Below are 24,408 nucleotides of genomic sequence, written 5' to 3'. Positions count from 1 at the left end.
TCCCCGGTCTCCAGGATCACACCCCAGGCTGCAGGTGGCGCCAAACCGCTGTGCCACCAGGGCTGCCCTTTTTTTTTTTTTTTTTTTTAAAGATTTTATTCCATCTATGCTTTCAACACCAGCGCAAAGGCTCCCACCGACACTTGCTAGCACTCTCTGTGACTGTTCCTCTCCAAGGCGTAGCCTGGCCTAACTGCCCGCGAGGCCAGGCTGGCAGCGGGCGCTGAGAGTCTACCATGCATGTCTTCTGATCTCTACTTCCAGGATTGTATCCTAAGCAAACAGAGACACAGATGATGATTTATGCACCAAGATGTTCCTAGCATAAGGAACTAATAAAAAACAGTAAGTAAATTGTGGTAAATTTGCATGATGTGACATTATGAAGTTTATTAAAACTATTTCAAAGATGATTTAGTATGAGGAACAGTGATCCTGATGTAATGCTGAGTGGAAAAAAAAGCCTATAAAACTGAGCACATAATCAGCTTAAATTATATTTAGGAATTATGATCGAAGAGTAAAAAGAATAATGACCTACCAACCACTGTAGTGGAAATGAGAACACAGAACTGGAGCAATGTCCCTGTTCTGATGGGGATACCTGGAGCCCTGTGCCGCAGCACATCAGGTACCCAACTGCCCACAACTGCCTTTCAGCTGGTTTTGTTCCACTTGTGTGTTAGATTTAGCATGTATTTTTACAATGGGGCAAAACTGAGGGATAGCACAGCCCACGGAACGCTGAGTTGAGACATACACACTTTTTATCAGCCTTTGTACATTTCCCACTGGTAAATTAAAAACTTCATTTAAAGTGTATGTGGCAAAAAAAAAAAAGTGTATGTGACATATAATGTGAGCTAAAACGACTGTCTTTTATATATATTTTTAAGATTTTATTTATTCATGAGAGAGAGAGAGAGAGAGAGAGAGAGAGAGGCAGAGACACAGGCAGAGGGAGAAGCAGGCTCCATGCAGGGAGCCCAACGTGGGACTAGATCCAGGGTCTCCAGGATCATGCCCTGGGCTGCAGGTGGCGCTAAACCTCTGCGCCACCAGAGCTGCCCTAAATCGACTCTTTAAAAATTGCAGTTTATATGCTATTTTAAGTGTCTCGTAAAACTGTGAGAACAGGAACCAAAGGAGACACAGCAAGCACATTATTTACATTTATTATTTCACATTCTGAGAACATTGAGGGCAATAATTTTCTCAAATGTGTGAATAAACTAAAATGAAAACATTTCACATTTTGAAACACAAAAGGGCCTCTGCCAGTATAGTCAGCACAGGGGACAGGTGAGTGACTGGCTAAATGGGAAGAGCTGAAATACATTTTGAGTTAAATGCCCCATTTTAGCATTTCTTTCATAATGCTAATTGAATTTCCTACTTGGAGTCTTAAAAGTAAAAAAAAATGAAGTTCTTCATTGAAATCTGAGTCAAGGGCACTATTTTGTGCATAATTAAATAGAGCACAACGGGAATTTGCATTAATTCAGAGTGAGAAAAATCATCAATTTGTTATGTGGCCTGATGGCAACTTAACAATTTTCTACAGCGCTTTAATGATTTTTTTGTCTGTAACAATCACATTCATTGAACATATTAAACTTTAATTAGCTTTAACAGATGCTATTCTTCTCCAATAATCCAGCACTAAGGAGTTTTGTAACTTTTAAATTATGCAAGTTTGCCTTTGCTCTTTACAGAACTGGATTGAAGGACACTGTCTTCTCTTACATCCAAATCCTGTCGACCCTTCACCTGGAACACGGAGCCAACTAGACAGCACAGATATTAAGGTGATTTTTTTTCCACCTTGGAAGCTTAACTTAGGTTAAGTTCAAGATTAGCTTAACCCAAGGTTAGTCTGACAATTCCAAAGATATTTTAAAACTCTAAATTAAATTTCACATTTAATATATTTCAGATCCTTGAAAAAAATCTATAATAGGGAGATTGTCTCAGCCTCCAAAAGGTATTTTTTGTGGTACAGTGACAACATGTTTATGATTGTATGGGGGTCACTAACAGGGACAATAGCCTTCTCACTGTGACTCCATCTGGGATTTTATTTTTATTTTTACTATTATTATTTTTTTTGGGGGGGGGGGCTTTATTTTTTTTAAGATTTTATTTATTCATGAGAGAGAGAGAGGCAGAGACACAGGCAGAGGGAGAAGCAGACTCCATGCAGGGAGCCTGATGTGGGATTTGATCCCGGGACTCCAGGATCACGCCCTGAGCCTAAGGCAGATGCTTAACCACTGAGCAACCCAGGGATCCCTATTATTATTTTTTAAAGATTTTATTTATTCATGAGATACAGAGAGGCAGAGACAGAAGCAGAGGGAGAAGCCGGCTCAACACAGGGAGGCCGTATGCAGGATTCGAACCCTGGGACCGCAGGATCACACCCTGAGCTGAAGGCAGATGCGCAACCGCTGAGCTACCCAGGTGTCCCTCCATCTGGGATTTTATTCTTTTATTTTTTTTTAAGATTTTATTTATTCATTCATGAGAGACACAGAGAGAGAGAGAGAGAGAGAGAGACAGAGAGAGAGAGAGAGAGAGAGAGAGAGAGAGAGGCAGAGACACAGGCAGAGGGAAAAGCAGATTCCATGCAGGGAGCCCGATGTGGAACTTGATCCTGGGTCTCCAGGATCATGCCCTGGGCTTAAGGCAGCACTAAACCACCTAGCCACTGGGGCTGCCCTCCATCTGGGATTTTAAAAACCAATGTAAATCCCTTACTTCTCCTGCCCTCTGAATTTGCAATGCTCCCACTGGCCTTTTACGCGGACTCCTCCACTGGCTGCCCAAAAGTCTAGAACCTACACCTCTTCCATCCAGCAAGACCCCGAATTTTTACTGGCCTTGGACTAAATGAATCAGGAGCTGGCAGACATCCAGCTGAGTGGATCCTCCACTCAATTCTGACAGGAGCATATCTTCTAAACTTCCTTTCATGAATTTTTTTTTACTTCTCAGTTTGGTGTCATTTTGAAACCGGCAGATTCTAGAAGCCTGGTCTTTCCTAATAAAGGTTACTGATAAAATGACCTAATTGTATTACAATCTTAATATGTAAGAATTCAGCTTCCACGACTGCTTACATGACTAGATGCTAAAACTAAGGGGCCACAGACGAGGGCTCCTTGGTGCTCCTGGTTTGTGCACTCGTGCACCTCCCGTGTTCCTGCTCTCCACACCCTGCTACGGCAACATCCCTGACGTCAGGGACACCTACAGGGAACCAGAAAGCAAAGACATGTTTCTCTTAGGCGGTTGCCCGATTTTCTTTAGGTTCACAGCGGCCCCTTTTCATGTCTGGTCATGGCGCCAGTGCATAAAACCATGAAGCAGATCCCTCTAGTTCTTTTGGGGTCAGCAGGGGGCAGTTACACACCAGACCAGAAGCGTCACTCAATCTTTCTGAATTGCTCTGTTTAGGTGTGTTGCTGGTACACAGAATATTTTAACCCTGTCTGAAAGTTTTTTCCCTTTAACAGATGAGTTTATTCTATGTACATTCACTGTAATGGTTCAGCCTTCTCTCATTGATGTGAAGTGTCCACTTTAGGACTGTTAAGTGTTAACTTTGTTTTCTTTTTTTTTTTTTTAACTTTGTTTTCTATATCTGGTTAATGAAGTGGGTTCCGTTTGTCTTGTTGGGCATGCTATTTTCCTCCTCTGATACTTTGGAAGACAGAAGAGTGGTTTTAGTTCTAATGTCACTGAAAATTATTCACAGCTTCCAAAGCACAACAATGTCAATAATGCAGGTCCTGTGACCAATAAAACCACTGCCCTCATGCCCCACCCCCACCCCAACCTCTCTGTTTTAGGGCTCCAGCTTTGATGGTACTAGTGGGATGTTGTTTGAAGCTACTGATAGTCAACTTTTTTTAAAAATAATTTTTATTTCTAAGTAATCTCTATTCCCAACGTGGGGCTGGAATTCACAGCCCCAAGGATCAAGGGCTGCCCACGCCACTGACTGAATTGGCTGGGTGCTCCTATTGATGTCAATTTTTTTTTATGTCAATTTTTAAAAGTAGTTTGATTGGAAGGTGCCTGGTGGCTCCAGAGTTTAAGCGTCTGACTCTTGATTTTGCCTCAGGTCATGCTCTCAGGGCTGTGAGATGGACCCATCAGAGTTACCCTTGGCACTGGGTACAGAGTCAGCTTGAGACTCTCTCCCCTGCCCCTGCTGCCCTGCCCCACACCCCTCTAAAAATATATGTGTATATATACATACAAATAAAGATAAAATAAATAAAAATAGCTTGATCGAAGTCCAATTTATATCTAGAAGTTCTCTGTCCAATTCTTACTTTTCTATACTTTTAAAATAATTTCAAAGTAAAAATTTATTTATTTATTTAAAAGATTTTATTTATTTATTCATGAGAGACACAGAGAGAGAGAGGCAGAGACACAGGCAGAGGGAGGAGGAGCAGGCTCCACCCAGGGAGCCCGACACGGGACTTGATCATGGGTCTCTAGGATCACACCCTGGACCGAAGGCGGCGCCAAACCGCTGAGCCACTGGGGCTGCCCACAGTTAAGTTTCTGAAGACTCAAAAGTTGAAGGTGGATTTTCTACTGCGCGGGGTCAGCGCCCCTCACCCCATGCCGTTCACAGGTCAATTGCACCTCTGCTCATATGTTATCATTCCCAAACACACGACATACACATTTTGGGTGTGTATTTTCTTCAGTTCAGTGGTAAAACTGGCCTAAGGTGCATTACAGACTTAGGAAATGGGCCGGGGAGCCCACCTCAGGGCCTGGCAGCCTGCAGGCCCTGTTCACAGGCAGGCATGATCACTGCCATCACACCAACAGGTTAACACGAGGACTGGCAACACGAAATACACCTAATAACCAAAACTTAATCAACCTGGCTGAAATACATAGTTAATGTAGCTAAAAATAGAAAAAACTGGTGTTATAAAAGCCCTACACAGTATATGTTACTCCCTGAGAACAATGGGTAGCACACTACTTCATTTAATCCCATTTGTTATGCTGCTGCCGTTCCTAGTTACATGCTGGTTTTTAGAGCAAGTGACACAAAAGCTGAATACCTTAAAGCCCAGGAGAGGGGGTCGGGAGCAGCTGGTCACAAACTTGAGCAGCTTACGCTTTTCTTCATCCGTGAACCCTTCCACAACTCTCCAGAAGACTTTGATTACAGGATGGTCAGCAGAATAGCCTCCTATGACAACATGAACAAATGTCTTATTAAAAACAAGGTAATTACAAAACAAAATTGTCCTAAAAACCCCAGAGCAATAAACTGGTAAGAGGAATTCACTGCTGCCCACCTGCTAGTAATGGATGCTAGCTCACGGCTGAGAGCCAACTCCAGAGACACCTTTCTTTGTTTCTAAGTAGGCTCCACACCCAACATGGGGCTTGAACTCAAGACCCTGATTCATGACTGAGCCAGCCAGGCATTCCAAGAGACACCACTCCTTCTGCTCCTGGAAGATGATGGACAAGCATAGGAGGAGGCAGAATGAGGCATAGCCTGCAGCTACAGGATGAGCCCTGGCAGCAAAGGAAGCTGCAAAGGGTTCTGACTCTTAGGAACTCTGCTGGCAGTTAAAAACCAGCCTCTGTTCAGTAGCAGACCCTAAATAACAAAGGCTTTATAGGAGAGCCATATATCTGAAAACAGCACACGCTGAGATTTTTATATCTAATAGAGCTAGTTATTTTCCCAACGTGATCGTAGTGTCTAAATTCATTTTATCATCTGTTCTTGTGATAATAAGGTACAGACCATGGCTAACCACTAACCCTAGCACACGATGAGACCACTATTCTCAAATGTAATATCTGCTACTTACAGCTTTTAATCTAGTTAAGTGCTTCCTAAAACTGAAATAATTGCTATATATTGTTCCCTCATTGTTAATATACTACAGAGATAACATCGATAAAATATCTTAAGTGCATTAATTGGCACCAAAATGAATATGATAATATTTTAAAACCTATTTACTGGAATAGCTAAGACCATTAAAGGTATAAGCTTTCAGTGCAGATAGGGTAATGCAAACAACCCAAGACAATTTCTTGGCAAAGGAATGGTTGGATTGATTTCATTTTTTTAAACTTATGACTTGATAGTAGGGACAAAGTGACCTTATGTATTATCTGCCTTTACATAAACATTAGAGTTCAAAATTACAGCAATAAAAATTACAGAAAGGGGAGATACATGCATATATTTATATACATAAATAGACACACATTTACTTATGTAAATGATGTTAGCAAATGTAGAGTTTTGCAACAGTCGCCGTAAACCACTTTGGAACATTCCCATTTCCTTGAGCGAATCCCACGTTCCCCTACAGATAACCAGCATCTGCTATCTCTGCAGGTGTGCTCTCTGGGATGGCTCATCCGCATGGCAGAGCACACGCAAACACTGCCACCTGTACCATGCTCTTTCCAAAACCCGGTCAGAGGGACCTGGGAGGAAAGCCTGGGAAACAGCACTCAATAAGACAGAGGAGGGGGATCCCTGAGTGGCTCAGAGGTTTAGAGCTGCCTTCAGCCCAGGGTGTGGTCCTGGAGTCCCAGGATCGAGTCCCACATTGGGCTCCCTGCATGGAGCCTGCTTCTCCCTCTGCCTGTGTCTCTGCCTCTCTCTCTCTCTCTCTCTCTCTCTCTCCGTGTGTGTCTCTCATGAATAAATAAATAAAATCTTAAAAAAAAAAATAAGACAGAGGAGTCTGGGTGGGGTGGGTTCTTTAAACTGTGGTAAAGTACAGAAAATATATTTCATCATTTAAACCTTTTTAAGATTTTATTTATTTATTCATGAGAGACACACACAGAGAGAGAAGAGAGAGAGAGAGAGAGGGGCAGAGACACAGGCAGAGGGAGAAGCAGGCTCCCTGTGGGGAGCCTGATGTGGGACTCGGTCCCGGATCCCAGGATCAGGATCACACGCTGAGCCAAAGGTAGACGCTCAACTGTTGAGCCACCCAGGCGCCCCATTTAAACCTTTTAAAATTTATTTTTATTAAAAAAATCATTTATTTTTTTCCTTTTTTTTTTAAAGATTTTATTTATTTATTCAAGACAGGCAGAGAGAGAGAGAGAGAGAGAGAGAGAGAGAGAGAGGCAGAGGCACAGGCAGAGGGAGAAGCAGGCTCCATGCAGGGAACCCGATGTGGGAATCGATCCCGGGACTCCAGGATCAGGCCCTGGGCTGAAGGCAGGCGCGAAACCACTGAGCCACCCGGGTTGCCCTTTTTTTCCTTTTTTAAAAGATTTTATTTCAGAGAGAAAGAGAAAGAGTGTGCGGGAGTGCATGAGTGAGGGGAGAAGAGGGAGAAGCAGATACCCACTGATCTGGGAGCTTGATGCAGGGTGTGATCCCAGGACCTGAAAATCATAACCTAAGCATAATGCTCAACCAACTGAGGCACTTTTTAAACCTTTTTTAAGAAAAATTTGAGAGAGAGAGGGTCATATGGTGAATCTATATTTAGCTTTTTGGGGAACCACCAAACCATTTTCCGTAGTGGCTATTCTATGTGCCTGCCATCCATGAACACAGGCTCCAGTCTCCCCACACCCTTGCCAACACCTGTTATAATTTTCTACATGGTGCCTGTTTGTGGTCGTCTTCATGGACGTGTGAACTGTGTTTCACTGTTGCTCTGATTTGCATGTCCCCAGTGATTAGTCATGTTGCACATCTTTGTGAGATTACTGGCTGTTTGTCATGTCCTTCTTCCATTTTTTTAAAAAATATTTTATTTATTTATTTATTTATTTATTTATTTATTTATTTATTTATTTATTCATTCATTCATTCATTCATTCATGAGAGACAGAGAGAGAGAGAGGGGCAGAGACACGGGCAGAGGGAGAAGTAGGCTCCATGCAGGGAGCCTGACATGGGACTTGATCCCAGGTCTCCAGGATCAAGCCTTGGGCTGAAGGCGGCGCCAAACCGCTGAGCCACCCAGGCTGCCCCAACCTTCCATTTCTGAATTGGCTTGTCTTCTTGTTGTTATGAGAGGTCTTTATATATTCTTTTCTTTTTTTTTTTAAAGATTTTATTTATTCATGAGAGACACACAGAGAGAGAGAGAGAGAGAGAGAGGGGCAGAGACACAGGCAGAGGGAGAAGAAGGCTCCATGCAGGAAGCCCGATGTGGGACTCTATCCTGAGTCTCCAGGATCAGGCCCTGGGCTGAAGGTGGCGCTAAACTGCCAAGCCACTGGGGCTGCCCGTCTTTATATATTCTGAATATATATATATGATTTCCAAATATTCTCCCCCTTCTGTAGATTGGTCTTTTAAACTTTCTTGATAATATCTTTCAATGTACAAAGTTTTGTAATTTTGATGAAGCCCAATTTATATATATTTTTTTCTTTTTTTGCTCATGCTTTTGGCCTCATATCAAAGAATCCAATACCAAATCCAAAGTCATAAAGACTTACCTTTTTCCCCTTAGAGTTTTATGCTTTTAGCCCCTACATTAAGATTGTTGCCCAATTTGGCGTTCATTTTTATAGATGGTATGAAGTAGGAGTACAGCCACTTTTAAAATCATGGTAAACTTTTCCAAAGAAGCTACCATTCCACATTCCCATCAGTCAAGAGGGTTCTAATTTCTCCATATACTAACACTTGGTACTGTTTATCTTTTTGGTTGCAATCTTTCTAGTGGGTATGTTGCGATATCTCATTATGATTTGATTTCCATTTCCCCAAAGATTAAATGTTAAACAATTGTTCATGTGATTCTTACCAGCCATTATAATATTTCTTCTTAGGTGAAGCTTTTTTTGGCCATGCTTTTAAATTCAATTGCTTGTCTTACTAAGGTGTGTTCTTTATATATACACACACACAGTGGATGCAGTCATTATATATATTACCTGAAAATAGTTTCTCCCAATCTGTGGCTTGTTTTTTCATTTTCTTCTTGTTTTGTTTTTTTTTTTTTTTTATTTTCTTAATAGTATCTTTTGAAGCACAAAAGCTTTAATTTTGACCAAGTTCAATTTTCTATCAATTTCTTTCTTTTTTTTTTTTTTTTTTTGGCTCATGCTTTTGGGTGTACAACCAAAAATTCCATCTAATCCATCTAATCCAAAAGTCATGCAGATTTTCTCCTTTATGTTCTTTTGGAGGTTCTATGGCTTTGGCTTTTTTGTTTGTTTTGTTTTATGGCTTTGGCTTTTACCTATAGGCCTCTGATCCTCTGTTGAGCTAATTTTTGTATATGGTGTGAGGTAAAGGTCTAATCTCATTTTTTTCCATGTGAATGTTGTCCCAGCATTCTCGTATTGTCAAGTCCGTGGTAAAGTGGTCATAAATATAAGGATTTTTTTCTGAATTCCTAATTATCAATCAATATGCTAATCCTTGTGCCAATACCACAATGTCTTGATTACTGTGGACTTTTAGTAAGTTTTAAATCAGAGTATAAATACTGTAACTTTGTTCTTCTACAAAATTGTTTTGGCAATTTTAGGTCCTTTACATTTCCAAATGAATTTTAAAATCAACCTGCTGATTGCTACAAAAAGGACTACTGGGATTTTGATAGGGGTTGCACTGAATTTGTAGAGTAATTTGAAGAGAATTATATCTTGACAATATTGAATCTTCCAATCCGTGAAGCTGGATTACCTCTCCACTTCTTTAGATCTTCTTCAATTTCTCACAGCGGAGCTGTGCAGTTTCCAGTGTTGAAGTCTTGCATGTACAATTACTTTGCTATGTTTGTATTTTATTCTTTTTGATGTTACTCTGAATGGAACTGTTTAATTCCTTTCTTGGTTTGTATGTACTGGTTTGTGCTGCCACCTGTTGAAATTTTTTTTAGTTCTAATTTTTTGTCAAGCTATGTACGAAGAAAGACGGTTTTACTTCCTTTTTGGGAGGGGGGTGCAGTGAGAGAGAGAATCTAAGTAGGCTCTATGCCCAGTGCGGAGCCCAACGCAGGGCTTGAACTTACGACCTGAGCTGAAACCAAGAGTTGAACACTTAACTGACCGAGCCCCTCAAGTACCCCCTAGTTTTACTTGTTTCACTTTTCTTTACCAAGCTGGCTGTTTTTCTTCTTTCTTCTCTCCCTCCTGCCTTATTGTACCAGCTAGAAACCCCAGCCAAATGCCTCTAACTTTCACCAGTGTGCTGGCAGCTGTGATGTTTCTGTGCATGTCCTATATCAGGGTGAGGAATTCCCTTTTGTTCCTGGTTTCCTGAGGGTTTTAATCCTGAACAGGTGAGAGATGCTTAGATGCTCATGGGTTGCACTTGCTTATTCTTTCTCTTTTTGCATCTACTGAGATGACTATGTGAGTTTTGCTCTTTATACTGCCATTACTGCTTATTACATTAATACATTTTCAGATGTTAAATTACCCTTGTATTCATGGGATAAATGCTACTTAGCTGCTGGATTCAGTTTCCTAATATTTTGAGGATTTTTGCATCTATGTTCCTGAGGTACATCATTATTTTCTTGTGTTATTTTTGTTTGCTTTTGATATCAGGCTAATAGTGATCTTTGAGGAGAGAAATCCTCTCTTTACCCATATGTAGCTGTAAATCTTGTACAGGATATGTTTTTAAGGCTTAAATACTGTTCTGAAAGAAATATTAATTTTATAGTATTTAGAAAAAAGAGAGAAGTACAATGAAGAAAAGTCACCTGTAATTTTGTTAACTGTAAATGACTTATTATTTTATGAAAATGAATGGACTTTACATTTTTAAAAATTAAAAAAATTAATTTTTAAAAATAGGCTCTTGCAACCCTGATATCAAGACACACGTGCTCCATCAACTGAGCCAGCCAGGCGCCCAACACTGAAATGACTTTAAAGTTTTCTTGGTTTTGAAAAGTGAATTATGCAGTGTATAACATAATAAAGAAAGAGAAATAACACTTTATAGAAACAAAGGTGCCTCATCATCTCACAACCACTTAACACTTTTGCTTAGATCTTAATCCCATCTTCGAAGATGTGGTATCACATGCACACATTGAATTCATCATCACGTTTACTTAAGGTTATGTTTTAAATTTTCTAATATATATAAAACATTTTTTTACATTATGTTTTACTGTTTAAAAAAGTAATCTCTACCCCATGGTAGGGTTCAAACCCACAATCCTGAGATCAGGAGTCACATGTTCTACCAAGCACCCTGGTATATAAAATACTTTCAGGGCACCTAGGAGGCTCAGTCGGTTAAGTGCCCAACTCTTGATTTCAGCTCAGGTTGTGACCTCGGGATCCTGGGATACAGCCCTGAGTCGGGTTCTGTGCTCAGAGTGGAGCCTGCTTGGCCCTTCTATCTGCTACTCTCCCACTTGTGCTCCCATATTCTCAAATTAAAAATAAATAAATAAAATCTTTGGAGAAAAAATTAAAAAATACTTTAAAATGTCCATGTGCACATTAATGAAAAGAATCAATGACTCACAACTGTAGATTTCTGTAATATGTATTTACAGATGAGAGAAAAAGACTGAAAGGATAGAGTTATCTTCAGCCAAACTCAAGAATATACGCCACTTGCTAAATGTTAATTACTGCTTGCCACATATTCCCTGTGAGTCCTACTTATCATAATCTCACCCCTGAAATCTTCAGATCCTTTAATAAGGAATTTAACTTCTTTCTGGACTTGTCTCATTAAAAAAGAAAAAGAAAAAGACTTTATACCTAGAAATATACATGAAGTTACTTATTATAGTGGAATGTTAAATAAATCTTATATATCTATTTAATCTCAACAATTAATTGCATAAAGAGTACACACACACACATTTTTAAAGGAGACAGAAGTTTATGGAATACATCTCAAGGGAGAGGCAAGCAGGGCAGCAGAGGAGAAGCTGTCTGCTAGAAATTTTTTTTTTAATTTTTGATGCTAAACAAACAGAATGTATACTATAAATTATATATCACCACAAACTAGAATAATAGGCTATGAAAACTCACCAAAATGAGTGATTATTTTAAGGATGATTTTTTTCCCCTCTATTCACTGCTAAGTATATATGAGGTTAATCTTTTAAAAATCTTACAAAAGCCCAAAAGATACACCAATTCCATCTCTGAATAATTTCATTATTTCTCTAACGACTAATGTTGTCAAGCACATTTCTATGTGTCTATTGGCCATTTGTGTTCTTTTTGGGTTTTCATTTTCTTGAAGAGCAGAAACTTTTAAGTTTAATTTCATAACCCTGAGGTCCAATTTGTTTGTTTATTCTTTTATTGTTAGTAAATTGTTTTTATGTTTTTAGTTAGCCCTGTTTTATTTATTTTTATTTATTTATATTTTATTTTTTATTTTTTTTTTAAAGATGTGTTTATTTATTCATTAGAGACACAGCGAGAGAGGCAGAGACACAGGAAGAGGGAGAAGCAAGCTCCACGCAGGGAGCCTGATGTGGGACTCGATCCTGGGACTTCAGGATCACTCCCTGGGCTGAAGGCGGCGCTAAACCGCTGAGCCACCGGGGCCGCCCTTATTTTTATTTTTTTTTATTTATGATAGTCACAGAGAGAGAGAGAGAGAGGCAGAGACACAGGCAGAGGGAGAAGCAGGCTCCATGCACCGGGAACCTGACGTGGGATTCGATCCCGGGTCTCCAGGATCGCGCCCTGGGCCAAAGGCAGGCGCCAAACCACTGCGCCACCCAGGGTTCCCAGTTAGCCCTGTTATAAAAACAAAAGAGGGGGATCCCTGGATGGCTCAGTGGTTTGGCACCTGCCTTTGGCCCGGGGCGCGATCCTGGAGTCCCGGGATCGAGTCCCGCGTCGGGCTCCCGGCATGGAGCCTGCTTCTCCCTCTTCCTGTGTCTCTGCCTCTCTCTCTATGTCTATCATAAATGAATAAATAAATCTTTTAAAAAAATAAAATAAAATAAAAACAAAAGACTTGGGACTCCCGGGTGGCTCAGTAGTTTTAGCGCCTGCCTTTGGCCCAGGTTGTGATCCTGCAGTCCCGGGATCGAGTCCCACATCGGGCTCCCCACGTGGAGCCTGCTTCTCCCTCTGCCTATGTCTCTGCCTCTCTCTCTGTGTCTCTCATGAATAAATAAAATAAAATACAATAAAATAAAAATAAAATAAAATAAATAAAAGCAAAAGACTGGAAGCAACTTACTGCATTGGTAGACACTTACAAAGACATGGTGTAATGAGAGAACCACAGGTGCAGAATAATGTGTAAGAATGAGGAAGGTAAGAATTCTGTATTTGTGTGTAAATATACAGAGAATTTTTTTTTTTTTTTAATATACAGAGAATTGAGAGGAGTGGTTACTTGCGGTGGGAGAGGCAGAGGCAGCACAGGACAGGAGGGGTCTCACTGTACACCTCCATCCCCATGCTGGGCTCTAAACACTGGGAATGAATTACCTATACAAAAAGTATACTAAAAATTAGTTTGGAAAGATCTATAATAGTTTCAGGGATAAATACCCAGCAGTGACAACATACCTGAATAATTTGTAAAGGATTTTAGGTCCTCCAGACTTATGGGAACTTGTGCACCAGAAATTAATACCTGGAAAAAAAAAAAGTTCAATTCATAAAATTTGAGGTAGATTTTAATAAAGCTTTTCTTTTCTTTTTTTTAAATTTTATTTATTTATGATAGTCACACAGAGAGAGAGAGAGAGAAAGAGGCAGAGCCACAGGCAGAGGGAGAAGCAGGCTCCACGCACTGGGAGCGACGTGGGATTCGATCCTGGGTCTCCAGGATCGCGCCCTAGGCCAAAGGCAGGCACCAAACCGCTGCGCCACCCAGGGATCCCCTAAGAAAGCTTTTCCATGTTGGAAGACAAGTGTGACTCCCAGCACCAGTAAGAAGTGTACCTGAATCTCCTGCTGATCAAACATTCGCAGCCACTCTAGATTCACCACATTGGCCAGGCCCTGTCTGAAGGCCAGGCAGTGCTGGCGGATCTGTCTGTTCAATCTGTAGTCAGCAACAAGGTGGATGTACGCGATCCTGTTGGCACTGGTGACAGGGATGTCTTTTCCACCAAATTTTAGTTCTACTACCTGTAAATATTAAAACAAGGGTCTGAAAATTCTAAATATGACTAGATGAAAAGAAAAGCAAGAAGCACATACTTCAAAGAAATTTGACAGCATTGCTCTGTACACAAGAGTCTACATAAAAAGCCACACCACTGCTGCACACACCAGTCCGTGTGAGTGCAAAGATGCACCCTTGGTGGGAATCTCCAAAGCTTGGTATCTTATTCTGTCTTTAAGTTAATCGTTAGTCACCAATGTTTCTTCAAAGTACTAAGGAATGATGTGGCAATGTAATCACAGCGACTTGTTTTAAAAAATTAGGAATCTGGGGCCCCTGGATGGCTCAGCCGGTTGGGCGTCCAACTCTTGATTTCAGCTTAGGTCGTGATCTTAGGATTATGGGATTGAGCCCTGTGTTGGGCTCTGCACCCAGCAAGGAGTCGGCTTGAGATTCCCCCTGCCTCTGCCCCTCCCTCATTCACACACACTCTCCCTCTTTCTCTAAAATAAATAAATAAATAAATAAATAAGTAAATAAATAAATACTTAAAAAAATAAAAAATTAGGAATCACAAAGGACAAAGATATGATCCAAAACCTGAACACGTCAAAAGGGATTCAATCTGAAGAAAACACAGGCTAAGGAATGAAGGTTGCAATAGAACGATTACTCCTATTTGTACAAATAGCACATTCTTCTCTATCTCCATCATGCTATTAACCACTATGACATACTTTATTCTTTCATTTTTTTAAAGTTTTTTTTTTTTTAATTTTTTATTTATTTATGATAGTCACAGAGAGAGAGAGAGAGAGGCAGAGACATAGGCAGAGGGAGAAGCAGGCTCCATGCACCGGGAGCCTGACGTGGGATTCGATCCCGGGTCTCCAGGATCACTCCCTGGGCCAAAGGCAGGCGCCAAACCACTGCGCCACCCAGGGATCCCTTTTAAAGTTTTTAAAAAATTTATTCATGAGAAACAGAGAGAGAGAGAAAGAGGCAGAGACACAGGCAGAGGGAGAAGTAGGCTCCATGCAGGAAGCCCAATGTGGGACTCGATCCCAGGTCTCCAGGATTACGCCCTGGGCCGAAGGCAGCACTAAAAAGCAGAGCCACTGGGGCTGCCCCTATTCTTTCACTGTTTAAAAAGATTTTATATCTCGGATCCCTGGGTGGTGCAGCTGTTTGGCGCCTGCCTTTGGCCCAGGGCACGATCCTGGAGACCCGGGATCGAATCCCACGTCGGGCTCCCGGTGCACGGAGCCTGCTTCTCCCTCTGCCTCTCTCTCTCTCTCTCTCTCTGTGACTATCATAAAAAAAAAAAAAAAGATTTTATGTTTAAGTCATCTGTACACCAACGTGGGGCTTGAATTCATAACCCCGAGATCAAGAGTCACATGCTCTACCAACTGAGCTAGCCAGGCCCCCATGAGCACTTTAAGTATGACTCAGAGGACAGTGGTACATTTGAGATAACTGACCAATCTTTCTTACATATTTGGGCTGAATCCCAAAGAACAACCTTTCATTGTATGTAACCACACTCACAAAATCTGCAGGTCTAGCACAGAGTTGGAGAACACTCCTGGAAGCACTAGGCAGGAGCAGAAGCCAGATGCTGAGTCTCCCCCACCACCGTAACGTGGACACACACAAAACACCTAGCCCCGTGAACTGCTTTCATCATTAATAAAATGCTGATATTTTTACTTTGTCTATCTTAGAACTGTGATTATGTAAACTCATATACACCCAAAGGTGACAGACAAAACACCACAGACAATTATAAACATAAAAGACTAATTTACGAGAACGCACTTTTTAAAGCTTGTTTACTAGAACTTAAACAGAAGAAATACATTCTCAGTTGCATTTGGATAAGGCCATCTATGCTAAGGATAAAGAAACAGAACAAATCCACAGTAGGTGAACGATGCCATTCCAGAATGACCAAGCAGGGGGCAAACTTCAGGGTAGAAACAGAGTGCTGCTTACATTGTGGGTGATGGAAACCACACAATGTCCCCCTCATGGTTCTGTCACAGTCTTTGGTTCTCTTGGTGGTTATTATACCCCGAGCATAAACTCTCTTCTTTTGGGCAATGGCATTTCAGCCCCCCCTTTTTTTTAACCACTTTACAGAAAGGCCATTTTAAAGTCTGCTGAAAAGCTTTACTTACATCACCATATACCCAGTGGTTACATGGCCATCTCGCGCTACAGAAGTTACTAAGCTCTATTAGATTTACTTCCTCTTGCACTGCACATTCTAGATGACGCCTCACTTCTCACTAATTCTCGTGCTCCATGCTGGAACCAGAGGCCTGAGAAAGGGCTGTGAACCCACATCTCCTTGCAAGTCTCTGCTCCGGGGAGAGGCTGCAATGCCTCCGCGCTCACAGTCAGCTGATGGGCCATCTGTTACCTGGGCCTCACGAGCTCACTGCTCTGTTTTAATGTACAAAACATCACCCTTCCTTTAAGTGGATTAACAGCAGGTAATAAATGATCATGTACTAAGTGATTCAAAGACAAAGGACCCGTGAAACGATCAGGATCAGGTAAAGGACTTCCAAAGCCCCAGTAGCCCTGCCTCATCAGATGGCAATGACATTTCCAGCGACCGTACATGGACTGTGCTGTGGTCATATAAACTCCTCTCTAGGCTACATCGAAACTATCCATGTTTCAAATCATGTCAAATCTGTCCTAGAATTTCAGTTCTAAGAGCATATTTAAATCTCTACATATGGAACTAGAGCAGTTCTTAAGGCAAGAGCTATCTTCCCTGATACTCCTAAATGTCGCTACAGAATGCACGGGGCCTCACGTTTACTTGCTAGAAGTGAGCTCATTTTATCCTCAGAGCTATGTACATACCCTCTGAAAATGAGGAAGGGCTTCTGTGACTTGCCTAGGGTCACAGAGCACAGCACCAAAACCAGGACTTTAACAAGGTCTTGTGACTCAAGTTCATGCTCTTGTACATAACAAAGATCACTTATGGTACCATCTTATGCCCCGAGCACTGTCCTCAGGGAAGAGATGTGCACAAACCAGTAGTCTAAAATGTCACTTAAAAAAAAAAAAAAAAGATTTATTTGAGAGAGACAGAGCACGAGCAGGGGGAGGGACGGGTGGGGGGGAGAGACAGACTCCCCACTGAGCAGGGGGCCCGACACAGGACTCGATCCCAGGGCCCTGGGACCATGACCTAAGCCGAAGGCAGACGCTTCACCTACAGGGCCCGCCAGGGACCCCTCATGTTCATTTTTAAGCAGGCTTACAAATAGCCATATTGATTATAGTAAAGAAAACAAGTTGGAGAGGAACACTAGTATTTTAAAAGGGAAGATTAACATATCCTACCAACATAAAGAAGTATTTGCATATCAGAAATCTTTATTTTTTTAATTTATTTATTTTATTTTTTTTAAGATTTTATTTATTTATTCATAGAGATGCAAAGAGAGAGAGAAGTAGCAGAGACACAGGCAGAGGGAGAAGCAGGCTCCACACAGAGAGCCCGATGTGGGACTCAATCCAGGGTCTCCAGGATCACCCCCTGGGCTGCAGGTGGTGCTAAACCGCTGCGCCACCGGGGCTGCCCATCAGAAATCTTTAAATCATAGTATTTTATAAACTTAAACCTGACTACGTTTTTTTATCTATCTCTGTAGATCTCCCCCATAAGATCTCCCCCACAAATAGCTGCTTTGCCAGTGACTTTCTTAATTTGTCCTATTTGACTCTTTAGTGTAATTACTCCTCTGCACTGTCATCCATAATCTCTTTATTCTGTGGGAATTTCTATGAATAACTGGAACATCTTCACACTTTTGCTTTTAATAGATTCCAATATTAGCAGTGGTGCTTTAATGGAACTCTTACATATGCGACATTTCACTATTACCATCTATTTCAGAAGGAAAAATGGGAAATGCTCCCATTAGCAAAGACTGTGGACAGGTCATTATAAAACTGACTGTCTTAGTGCTTTTATTTCGTTTTTAAATCATGCCACCAGGTGGAGTGAGGCAGCAGTGGCTCTATGTGTTCATGGTGTCCTCACATCAAGAACAAACCTCTTTAAAAAAAAAAATCTGAATTTTACATGTTGAAACTTCAGCTCTATAAAATGGAAGAAGAGGGAATTCCTGGGTGGCTCAGTGGTTTAGTGCCTGCCTTCGGCCCAGGGTGTGGTCCTGGAGTCCCAGGATCGTGTCCCACATCAGGCTCCCTGCATGGAGCCTGCTCCTCCCTCTGCCTGTGTCTCTGCCTCTCTCTCTCTCCTCTGTGTCTTTCATGAATAAATAAATAAAATCTTAAAAAAAAAATGGAAGAAGAGGTGGAGACAAAAGCAACTAAATATGCTGTCCAAACACAACAGGGTTCTGTCCTCATCGTTCTTATTTTCTCTCAGTGTTGAGGTCAGTTTTCAAGAAAGCCTAGAGATGTCCCAGTGAGAGAGCGAAGGAGGGAACCCAATGCAGTATCATTTCCTTTATTCCCTTCACAAGTTAGTCTACACCTACTACTTCTTCAATAGGTAGTTTTTTGTTGTTTTTTTTTTAAGATTTTACTTATTTATTAGGGAGAGCACATTGCACACATGGTGGAGGGAGGAGTAGAGGGAGGAGAGAGAGAGAGAGAGAAACCCAAGCAGACTCCCCTGCTGAGCACGGAGCTGATGTGGGGTTCGATCTCATGACCCCAAGATCATGATCTGAGCCAAAACCGAGTTGGATGTTTAACTGAGTGAGCCACGCAGGCGCCCTATTAAATAGGTTGCTTTTTAAATGCTAAGAAATAGGGGGATCCCTGGGTGGCTCAGCGGTTTGGCGCCTGCCTTTGGCCCAGGGCACGATCCTGGAGTCCCGGGATCGAGTCCCACATCGGGCTCCCGGCATGGAGTCTGCTTCTCCCTCCTCATGTGTCTCTGCCCTCCCCCCTCTCTCTATCGTAATATATATATATATATATATATATATATATATATTAAATGCTAAGAAATAGACTAAAATTCAAGTACTCCAAAGACGGACATTAAAAATACCCAAGAGGGTTTATTTTTTTTTTAATTTTTTAATTTATTTATGATAGTCACACAGAGAGAGAGAGAGAGGCAGAGACATAGGCAGAGGGAGAAGCAGGCTCCATGCACTGGGAGCCCGACGTGGGATTCGATCCCGGGTCTCCAGGATCACACCCTGGGCCAAAGGCAGGCGCCAAACCGCTGTGCCACCCAGGGATCCCTCCCAAGAGGGTTTAGAACTAGGATGTAGACATCTTTGTGTGTGCTTATCTTAGTTTCTGAAGACACCACTGTGGTGTGGGGGCCATGCTCCGGTTCTGCAGTCCAGGGAGGAAGCCAATAAAAAGGTCTTAAATCTCCTAACTTTCCTTAAATCTCCTAACTCCTAACTTTGAATTCTCAGGACTAGCTCTGTGTATTATAGCAGCACAATGAAATAGCACTTCACTTCACTGGAAAACAGTATGGTGGGTCCTCAAAAAAGTTAATCATTAGAATCAGTGTATGATCCAGCAGTCCTACTTCTAGGGATATCCCCACGGGAGTAGAACACAGGGACTTGAACAGGTATTTCTACGGCCGTGTTCATGGTGTCATTACTCATGACAGCTGAGACAATGTCCAGCAAGGGATGAAGGGATAAACGTACAGTGGAATCTTAGCCTTAGAAAGGAAGACATTCTGGGGAGTGCTGCACTCCAGGTTAAGGTGGAGGACATCTTGCTCAGTGAAATGAACCAGTCACAAAAAGACACTGTGTGATTCCACTCACATGAGGTCCTCACAGTCCTCAAACACAGAGACCCGAAGTAGGATGGTGGGCACCAGGGCACAGGGGTTCAGTATCACAATGTCCTGCCTGCCCCTTCCTCCTCCTCCTCAAATAACACCTACTTTGCTCAAGATACTGACCTATACCTACAGAACATAACCTTAAAAATGAAGATTATGCAGATGTTCTCTTGTTAAAACGCCTTTCATTGCTTAACCCTCCAGCTGTGGTTTCTCTGAATTCTGGACCACCTGACCTGGAACATAAGTAGGCTGCTCCTGGGTCCCGCCCTGACTCAGAGAATCAAGATCTCATATTCCCTGAAGGGAAGTTCAGCGGTTTTCTTCTTTCTTTTCTTTTTTAAAAAGTAATCTCCATATCCAACATGGAGACAGAATCCATAATTCTGAGATCAAGAGTCACATGCTCCATGAATCAAGCCAGCCAGACACCTGTCAAAAATGTTTTCTTGTTATTCATTTTCCTATTGGCTCTGAAATGCATCTGTTTAGGCCATCTTACCCTGAAGCACTAAATACTGCAGACCAACTATGGGATGAGACACTGGTTCTCCTTCTGAGTGTTATGTCTAACCTTTCTAAAGTCCAAGGCCTCTAATTGTTCTCCACAATAACAGGAGAAGCCCAGGCCTCCTGGAATCTCATAGCCCCCTAAGCTTAGCCACTTCTAAATGTGCTCACCTGCCCGGTGAATGCCTTTCTACCCACCCAGTGTCTCTTCCAGGTAGCTCTCCCTGACCTACTTGGAACTGAGCTACTGCTCACATCTGCCTCTCCTATTAGAATGTGTATGCTCTCATAGTTTAGAAAAAAACTCCTTTGCACAGATAATGGCTGGTACGGAGCAGCAATTATGTTTCATGAATGGATGGATGAAGAAATACAGATTAGGCTGGATGGCAAGTAGGTAGTGTTATATAAAAATAGCTAAAATTGCAATAGCTCAAATTTGTTCAGTATATGTGTTTGTTTATTATTTTTTAAGATTTTATTTATTTATTCATGAGAGACATAGAGAGAGAGGCAGAGACACAGGCAGAGGGAGAAGCAGGCTCCATGCAGGGAGCCGGATGTGGGACTCGATCCTGGCTTCAGGATTATGTCCTGGGCCGAAGGCAGCGCTAAAGCGCTGAGCCACCCAGGCTGCCCAGTGTATGTGTTTATTGAAATAAAATGTTAGTGCTTACAACCTGGAGGGTTAAAGTTAAGAAGTATCCTGTATGGGGCGATGCGTTATCAATGGTGATTTGATTAAACACTAAATATATATTTAATATGAAGTTATTTTTAAGCTGGCAAAGCTGATGACCTTTGAAAGCTTGAATTAAAAACCAAGTAATAGGGGATCCCTGGGTGGTGCAGCGGTTTGGCGCCTGCCTTTGGCCCAGGGCACGATCCTGGAGACCCGGGATCGAATCCCACATCGGGCTCCCGGTGCACGGAGCCTGCCTCTCCCTCTGCCTATGTCTCTGCCTCTCTCTCTTTCTCTCTCTGTGACTATCATAAATAAATAAAAATCTAAAAAAATAAAAAATAAAAAAAAATAAAAACCAAGTAATAACAGATAAAAGATGATAATAGTTTTATAGTTAAAATACAACTAGTAGATCCAGAAAAGATGACTGATCTACATAAGAATAGCAAAAAAGCTGTTTCCCCCCCACAAAAATAGACCTATTTGTCTGAAAAACAAAAATAAGTTAGAAAAGCATAGCTCGGGATCCCTGGGTGGCGCAGCGGTTTGGCGCCTGCCTTTGGCCCAGGGCGCGATCCCGGAGACCCGGGATCGAATCCCACATCGGGTTCCCGGTGCATGGAGCCTGCTTCTCCCTCTGCCTGTGTCTCTGCCTCTCTCTCTGTCTGTGTGTGTGACTATCATAAATAAATAAAAATTAAAAAAAAAAAAAAAAACATAGCTCGTCACTTTAAAATCTAATAAAATGAGATTAACACGACCTCAAAGGTCCTCAAACAACCTGGTTCATCAGTATATGTTAAGAAAGGTTTTGTGAATTATGGGAACATCTGAACATAGGCTAACGTAGACAAAATGCCAACCCCTGACCACCCATCTTAGCAAGTATCCCCTCGTGGCCAATATAGGTTATTTCTACCTCCACACACTGCCCCTGCTCTTGTAATAGTGGAAGCAAATTCCAGATGTTATCAATTCTTCCAGTTCAGTGTGTTGTACAAGAATGTTCATAGCATACTCCTCCTAGTAGCTGAAAAGTGGAAAGAACCCAAATGTCCATCAACTGAAAAAGAAAATGTGGGATCCCTGGGTGGCGCAGCGGTTTGGCGCCTGCCTTTGGCCCGGGGCGCGATCCTGGAGACCCGGGATCGAATCCCACGTCGGGCTCCCTGCATGGAGCCTGCTTCTCCCTCTGCCTGTGTCTCTGCCTCTCTGTCTCTCTCTGTGTAACTATCATGAATAAATAAATAAAATCTTAAAAAAAAAATGTGGTATATCCATACAATGGGACAATGTTCAGCCAAACAAAGGAAGTTGTGGCTCCTACAAGTGATAAGGCTAGTCCCAGAAGGCTGCAGACTGTAAGATTCCAGGGTTGACAGACACACAGAAACTGCATGTAGATCGTGCTCACCTACGCTGGGTGGGAGTGACCTGTTAATGGGGAGATGACACCATCCTGAACTGAGATGCTGGTGGTAGCTGTGTACTCTGGGAATACACTGACCAGGAATGTGCTTGAAAGTGTGCATTTTGTGGTATGCAAATTATATCCCAATAATGCTGTCATTTAACAAATTAGTTTTAATTTCTAACATGCAAGGATTTTAAAAAAGGGATAAAGACAGCAAGACCAACCAGACTGATAATGAAGGCCAGCGATCAGTGTCAGAGCACCCCAGGGCCAGCCAGGGCGGGCCAGGAACAAGGGCACATTAGGGACCCTTAGGACTCCCATTGGGAAGGTGCTAACCAATGCTCCTAGAGGCAGAGAATCCCAGAGGACAGCTGTCACCAAGGCCTGGGGCCAGGGCTCATGTGTCCTCAGCCCCCACAGGCTCCCGACATCACACCCTCAGCACACTGGGAATCTTTCCTATTGCTGTGTGGACAGGAGCTGGTGTCTGTCACAGAGTGGTGATGGGCCTTCTCACCTGTGCTTCCCCCAGGTCATTGTTCACCACGGTGAAGTTCAGTCCAAGCTCCTCCACGTCACCTTCATAGCTCTTGAGAAAAAGCAGATTCTTATACACTTCAGGATCTAACGAGGCCAGATGGTGAATGTCCACATCTGCACTGGTTCCAAGCAATTTGGACAGGAAAAAGCCAGCAAAGGGCAATTCTACCAGCATATTTTCATAGAGAGCCTTCAAATGAGAACAAGGACCAATGGTTAGCATTTCAGAGGAATTCTTTTTTCATACTACCTATGAATAAAAAAAGTCCAACTTGAGATTTAACAGAATCCTAAGACAGCAGATACTTTTCTTCCTGATAATGACAACGGTGGAAGCTAGTATTTGGTGAGCATTTACCCTGTGCTAGGCCAGTTTAACTAATTTTTTTTAAAGATTTATTTACTTATTTTTATTTATGATAGACACAGATAGAGAGAGAAAGAGGCAGAGACACAGGAGGAGGGAGAAGCAGGCTCCATGCCGGGAGCCCGACGTGGGACTCGATCCCGGGATTCCAGGATCGTGTCCTGGGCCAAAGGCAGGCGCCAAACCGCTGAGCCACCCAGGGATCCCCAGTTTAACCATTTAATGCATGCATTCAGCATGTCACAAATCCTAAAATAGAATATCAGTGTATTTTTGGGCTGACTCAATGGGGATGCTCAAGAGCCACATCTTTTGTGCTGCAGCAGAGGTTGGTACATGTTTTCTGTACAGAGATTTGCAGACATAGGAGTCTCCTAGGACCACTGTAACAAAACACCACTCACTGGGGGCTTAGAACAACAGAAACTTTTTCTAAAATTTAAATTCAATTAGCCAACTTACAGTATGTTTCAGATGTAGTGTGCAATAATTCATCAGTTGCATAGAACACCCAGTGCTCATCACATAATGTGCAACAGAAACTTAACACCCCAGAGTTCTGCAGGCCAGAGGTCTAATCAAGGTGGCAGCAGGGCGCACTCTCTTGAAAGGCTTCCCTGTCTTTTCTGGTGTTGCCAACCATCCCCGGGGCCCCTGCCTTCTGGCTGAGCCACTCCAAACCCTGCTTCTTTCAGAGGCTGTCTTCCCTATGTGTGTCTGCATCTCCCTCTCCTTTCTCTTCTAGAGACCAGTTGTTGGATTTAGGGCTATGGGAAATAAAGCTGCTGGACTGTCCAGGCGAACCTTTCTGTGGATCTGTGCTTTGACGTCTCTCAGTATAGACACAAGACCTGCTGACAGGGGAAGCACTGGGTCGTGAGGTGCGTTTAGCTCTATTAGGCAATGACATGCTGTTTTCCAAAACGCACCCATTTTCAACCATGACCAGCAACACAAGAAGGTTCCAGATGGTCCAGAACTTCATTGATTT

At 42.3% G+C, this 24,408-nt stretch overlaps 1 protein-coding gene across 2 annotated transcripts in view; it reads right to left on the bottom strand.

Annotated features, from left to right (window-relative positions):
• UBE3C (ubiquitin protein ligase E3C) overlaps nucleotides 1-24,408 on the bottom strand; it is a 126,681-nt gene that overhangs the window by 4,486 nt on the left and 97,787 nt on the right. For both annotated transcript variants that reach the window (XM_038559836.1, XM_038559835.1), the window contains exons 19-22: nucleotides 23,028-23,240; nucleotides 13,903-14,091; nucleotides 13,525-13,591; nucleotides 5,100-5,230 (exon numbers count right to left, since the gene is read on the bottom strand). In XM_038559836.1, coding sequence (XP_038415764.1) covers nucleotides 5,100-5,230; nucleotides 13,525-13,591; nucleotides 13,903-14,091; nucleotides 23,028-23,240 — 600 coding nt within the window. The remainder of the gene's footprint in view (nucleotides 1-5,099; nucleotides 5,231-13,524; nucleotides 13,592-13,902; nucleotides 14,092-23,027; nucleotides 23,241-24,408) is intronic.

Source organism: Canis lupus, chromosome 16, assembly GCF_011100685.1.
Source record: "Canis lupus familiaris isolate Mischka breed German Shepherd chromosome 16, alternate assembly UU_Cfam_GSD_1.0, whole genome shotgun sequence".
Taxonomy (NCBI): Eukaryota; Metazoa; Chordata; class Mammalia; order Carnivora; family Canidae; genus Canis; species Canis lupus.
The sequence above is the reverse complement of the archived record's forward strand: the minus strand, read 5'-3'. Positions and strand labels throughout refer to the sequence as shown.